Source organism: Castanea sativa, chromosome 9 (genome assembly GCF_040712315.1).
Source record: "Castanea sativa cultivar Marrone di Chiusa Pesio chromosome 9, ASM4071231v1".
In the NCBI taxonomy this organism is placed as follows: domain Eukaryota; kingdom Viridiplantae; phylum Streptophyta; class Magnoliopsida; order Fagales; family Fagaceae; genus Castanea; species Castanea sativa.
Window position 1 is genome coordinate 13,067,684 of NC_134021.1, and position 6,043 is coordinate 13,073,726.

At 32.6% G+C, this 6,043-nt stretch overlaps 1 protein-coding gene across 1 annotated transcript; it reads left to right on the forward strand.

Moving 5' to 3' along the window:
- The first annotated feature begins 201 nt into the window (after positions 1-201).
- On the forward strand, positions 202-1,711 carry LOC142609610 (E3 ubiquitin-protein ligase PUB23-like). The gene has a single exon (XM_075781237.1). It carries the CDS (start codon positions 346-348, stop codon positions 1,564-1,566), a length of 1,221 nt encoding a protein of 406 aa, XP_075637352.1. The 5' UTR covers positions 202-345; the 3' UTR covers positions 1,567-1,711.
- The last annotated feature ends 4,332 nt before the right edge of the window (positions 1,712-6,043 follow it).

Sequence of the window (6,043 nt, forward strand, 5' to 3'; positions counted from 1 at the left end):
TTTCAATTGCTTGAAGAGTCATAACTCTCTCTCTCTCTCTCTCTCTCTAACTCTTAGTTTTGCAAACCGAAAAAAAAAAAAAGTCATCCCTCTCTTTCTCTCTCAACGCTCCTATTTTCCGTGTTTTGACTTTCTAATTTTGAAAACTCAATAGTCACTCCTCCACACGCATATATAAGCACGCCTATCTCTCCTTCTACTTCCAAATTCTTCAAACCAATTCACACAACAACTCTCCAAACAAACACAAAAACCAAAATCCTCAATTGTTTCTCCTCTCATTACAAGTGCTTTCCTAAAACACTACTGTTTCATCTCAAACTTGTTTATTACTTAGTTTCTAAAATGGAAGAGATTGATGTTCCACCATATTTTCTCTGCCCCATCTCTCTAGAAATCATGAAAGACCCAGTTATAGTCCCAACGGGCATAACCTACGACCGTGAAAGCATAGAGAAATGGTTGTTTGCAGGGAAAAAGAATACATGTCCAGTCACAAAACAAGAGCTTTCAGCTGATTGTGACTTAACGCCAAACCACACTCTAAGGCGCTTGATCCAATCATGGTGTACCATGAATGCTTCCTATGGAATCGAAAGGATTCCAACACCGAAGCCTCCAATGAACAAGACCCAGATGGCAAAGCTCATCAAAGACGCCAAATCTCCACAGTTGAAGATAAAGTGTTTACAAAAGCTGCGCTCTATAGCTTCAGAAAGTGAAACCAATAAGCGCGTCATGGAGGCTGCTGGTGCGGTTGAGTTCTTAGCTTCAATCGTTTTGACTATCAATACATTGGAACAAGTTTCTGATGATGGGGTTGAAGTCCTTACAAGAGCAATCTGTGAAGCACTAGGTATGCTCTACAATCTCCAAGTCTCTGAAGCTGGGCTTAAGAGTCTTATTGGTAAAAATGGTGAATTTATTGAAACTTTGCTAAGGGTCATGCAACATGGGAACTACGAGTCTCGTGCTTATGCGGTTTTGTTATTGAAATCAATGATTGAAGTGGCTGAACCAATGAGAATGATTTCTCTAAGAACCGAGTTCTTCATCGAATTAGTCCAAGGCTTGAAAGACCAGATTTCTCAGCAAGCCTCAAAAGCTATTCTACAATTACTAGTCCAGCTTTGTCCTTGGGGAAGGAATAAATTGAAAGCAGTTGAAGCCGGAGCTGTTTCGGTTTTGATTGAACGTCTTCTTGATTGTTCAGAGAGAAGGACTTGTGAGATGGTGCTAATGTTGTTGGACATGCTTTGTGGATGTGCTGAGGGACGGGCCGAGTTTTTGAAGCACGGGGCGGGGCTAGCCATTGTGTCTAAGAAGATTCTGAGGGTTTCTCAGGTGGCAAGTGATAGGGCTGTGAGAATTCTTTTGTCCATTTCAAAGTTCTCAGCTACACCGATTGTGCTTCAAGAAATGTTGCAGATTGGTGTTGTGGCAAAGCTGTGTTTGACACTTCAAGTGGATTGTGGAGAAAAGGCTAGGGAAAAAGCTAAGGAGATACTTAAATTGCATGCTAGGGCATGGAAAAGTTGTTCATGTTTACCAAACAATTTGCTTTAGTTCATACCCTTCTTGAGAGGGAGACAGAAAATTGCAACTTTTATGTTTTTAGACTTTTAGTTATTCCCTTCTTTTGTACATAATTGATTGTATGATGAAATGAAACAACTATACATGGCAAGAATTTGAAGTTAATTATTACCAAGTATTTGATGTGAGATTGAATTTCTTTCTATTTTTGGAAATTGAACGATTGCCTATGGTACTTAATATCCTTGCAACTCATAAGATTTGTCACTTGGGATTAATTGCTTTTTACCTTTTATTTTTCTTTTACTCTTTCTTTCTATGGATTGATTAATTTGGTTCTTCCTCGTAGAAATTGTTTAAAATTTGGAATATCATGGAAAGAACATTCTTAAATGGTCTCATGTCAACGAAAAAGAGCATTTCTCTTGGAGAAAGCAAAAGTATCAGAACATAGATATGCAAGCAATACTACTGAGTCTGATTCTTCTCCAATTTCATTGCTTCTTTTATTCTGGTAGCAGTTTATGGTGTATGAATTTAATAGTTCATCGCAATTCCAAAGGGTAATTAGAAGGTATGTCATTTTCCTATTTTGCGTAATTTTCATTGCTGCCTTCAAATTTGTTATTCATGAAGGCATTAGGAGAATTTGCAATGCATGAGCCCGATTGAGGACAACTGTATGTCAGAAAATTCTTTAGCATCTAGATCTAGGCATGCGCTCTTGGTTCTCTATCTAAAAAAGATATGCATATTTCCAGTGCGTGAGTCAATTATTGTCGTCCCAGTGCTGTACTGCAATGGCCAACATCAAACCCATGGTTTTGGATCCATATATTCTCGTTAATATAAATGTAATTGAGGACTTGTCCAACTCCAGCACCCCACTAGAGAAAAAGAAAGGTATAGCTGAGAATGAGAGCTTTTGAATATTCCCATCAGCCGCATTTATTTCTTTTCTAAGGAAGATAAATCAGTCCTGCGTGGCTGCGCCTATTACTGTCAGTTGCGAGAGGTATTGGCTCCTCTGACCATACGTATATTTATGCAGTTTCATATACCTAATGATCATGTAATCTGTAAAGTTTGTGATTGAAATATTATTAGTGAAAGACGAGTGTTCAATCTCCACATCACACACGCATGACTCATGGCCTATTTTCAAAGAAGACATTTAAGTTTTTTTTTTTTTTTTTTTTTTTTTTTTTTTTAAATGAAGATGACTTTAAGTTCAGTCTATAATTATCCAGGTTTGAAATTTGATCGATTATAAACTTTAAAAATTCTTATTGAAACAAAGAGCAAATACACAACCGACAACCAAGCTAAAGCTTAAACTCGGGCTTGTGTGAACAAGCCGGGATGAAATTGTAGCTCTTGTCCAGTATAAAAGCATGATATGACACCCATTTATTGAATTGTTTTTTATAGGCAAATCAAAGAGGCTTTACAAATTGAGTAATTGAAGAGACTTTACCAATTGAGTAATTGAAACTCACTTTTTCATAAATAAACTGGATTGCATTTTGTTGCCCCCCAATATTGGCCTTAAATTGAATAAGTTTCCAGCAGGTACCTTCTTTAATTCCAAAGGAAGAAGCTACATTATCACCATCCCTAATTATTAATACCACCCCCACATCATGTCCTAGCCATTTGGGTTGGACAAAGCCCTTTAACAATGTTCACAAATCACGTTTGTTGGTACTTTTGAAACAAAAGAAACTCTCAAAACACACCACCTTCTAGTATATGTTATCCTGAACCCAACCCAATAATTAATACATTGCCCACATAATAGTAAACTAGTGGTCTATGTTATACTAGTCATTTATATGATGGTGACCACGCCTTTTCCTGCCTGTGCAATCCAAGCTATAGTTGCACTGCGCACAAATCAAGGGGCTACTGATGTAATCAAGGTAGGAAATTTAATTTTCACTTCAACAACCACGATGCTAAGCGGCGTACTTGATGAGCAATCTATATATTAAGTATTAAACTACAAATACAATAACATTGCATGACTGGGTTGGTATATCTTTTTTGTGTAAATATTCATGCTAGCTCCTTCAAAGATTGGATTTGATCAAACTTTTGGACCTGTACTTAAGAGGATTTTTAGTTGTTAATTCGAAGATGATTTTGGGGAGTGATTTTCTTGGATCATGTGCTTTTTCTGGGATCATGCATTGCACTAAGTTTAATGTTGATATAACTCCTAAGTTTCTAAGCCAAGTTTGCCAACGTCAACTCAGAGGTTGGGAATAGTTTAATTTAGTCTTTAAACTTTTCTAGTAATGAGGAACCAATAAAAAGAAGAAACAGTAGAATAATTTGAATTTTATGTTTGCACAGCCACCCTTAAACTTTTCAAGGATGAATTAATAATTTAATGTGGTCTTGAGTCTTTTGACGGCCGGCTACCAAGAACATGGGGTTCATAATATCTGTAAATTTTCTACAGCAAATTACTACTTTGTCTTCACCTTAAATTTATAGGGCTGAGAATGATTCTAACTTACAAGGTCAAAATAATATAAAAAATGGCCATTGAGTTAACTTTAAAAGCAGGTCCACGATGAAACAATCTTATTATGGGGGTCATTGTATTTATTAGCCACCAGCAAAATTAAGACAAGGAAAGGGCATCCTTACGACCAAGTATTTTATTCAAATTAGTCGTTAGCCCGTTTCTCAAAAAAAAAAAAAAAAAAATTAGTTACTAATCTGTGCTATTCACGAAAACCTACTTATTTGTGAGATAAACTAAAATAATTTTATAAAATCTTAAATTGATTAAAAAAACTACATCATTACATGATTTGCTTTTGTATAACTTTAATTTATATTATAATTTGATAAAGAAGCCATTATTTGAGTATGCAATGGCTTACAAAAAATTTCTCAGATACTACAAAAAAATAACTCAAAAATTCAGATATTAAACTTCTGAAAAACCAAAAAATATTAAAGAATCAGATGATTCACTGCTTAAAAATTATTGAAAAATATATATATATATATACACACACACACATGACTAAACAATAGAGAAATATAAGAGAAAAATAATTTACATTCAAAAGAATAATTTCAATTATTTTCAGCTTTTTTGTCTTGTAAAAAAAGGTTAAAGAGAGTTTGGTGGTTCATATACAAAAATTACTATTTAAAAAATACATGAAAAACCATAAAATAAATTTTTTTTAACAAAGTAAAAGAGAAGAAAATAATATAAAAAGAAATCATACCTCTACTCAATTTTTTTAAAAAAATTGCATTACTTTTATAGTATTCGTGATTAACTTTGCAAATTTGGAGATAAATTATCAATATTTGAGTTTGAGTTTAAGTTGGACTTGTTAGAGAAATAGTGTTTCCCTCCTTGTTAAGTTTGGACGAAACAAAAATAATTTTGTTTAAATAAAATGATAATGATGAGTTTGAGTTTAAGTTTAAGTTGGACTTGTTAGAGTGATAAAGTTTTACTTTTTATTAAGTTTGGACTAAACAAAAATAATTTTATTTAAATATTGTGCTGACATGAAAAATTGTGAGAGTTTCAGAGACTTCAGATTAATTAAAAATAATTTTATTTTCAAAAAATGATAATGATAATTTTGAGTTTAATTTGGACTTGTTAAAAAGATAGAGTTTCATTCTTTGTCAAGTTTGGACTAAACAAAAATAATTTATTTAAATAAAATGATAATTTTATTTAAATATTATACTTACTTGAAAAATTGTGAGAGTTTTAGAAATTTTGGTTATATATATAGTTCTTTATCATATTCATATAATTGTTCTTCAATTCAACAGGACAATTGACTAAAACTAACAATACATAAAGATATATGGTGATTGGTGACTTACTAAAAGGCTCCAAGAAATCTTCACGTAAAAGGGCTCCAGGAAAGCTTCAAGCTAAAGTGTGTTGCATTTGTTTTTTCTTTTTTTCTTTTTTTGGTTAGTTTCACATGGGGTTTTTATAAGGAAAAGATTAATCCTAACGAGACTCTGGTTATGAGTCCTAACATGTTTTTTTTAATAACAAAGTCCTAATAGATTTAGTTTGGATTAAACAAAAATAATTTTGTATAAAAATAATAATAATAATGAGTTTGAGTTTAAGTTGAACTTATTAGAGTGATAGAGTTTCACTTTTTATTAAGTTTAGACTAAACAAAAATAATCTTATTTCAATAAAATGATAATTTTATTTAAATATTGTGCTGATGTGGAAAATTGTAAGAGCCTCAAAAGTTTCGGTTATATATGTATATATACATATATATAATTATTTTATTTAAATATTTTGCTGATGTGAAAAATTGTGAAAGTTTCAGAGGTTTCGATTATATATATATATATATATATATAAAAAAGAAAGACCAGTACAACAGAATTAAAGGGACTATATATCGAAGCAAATTAAGGGCTCGTTTGATAATGTTGTTTTAGTAACGCCGTTTGTATTTTTTGGAAATACATGTGGGTAAAAAAG

What these genes read in the sequence shown, in the direction of transcription:
- LOC142609610 (XM_075781237.1), top strand. Translation starts at nt 346, where the DNA reads ATGGAAGAGATTGATGTTCCACCATATTTTCTCTGCCCCATCTCTCTA.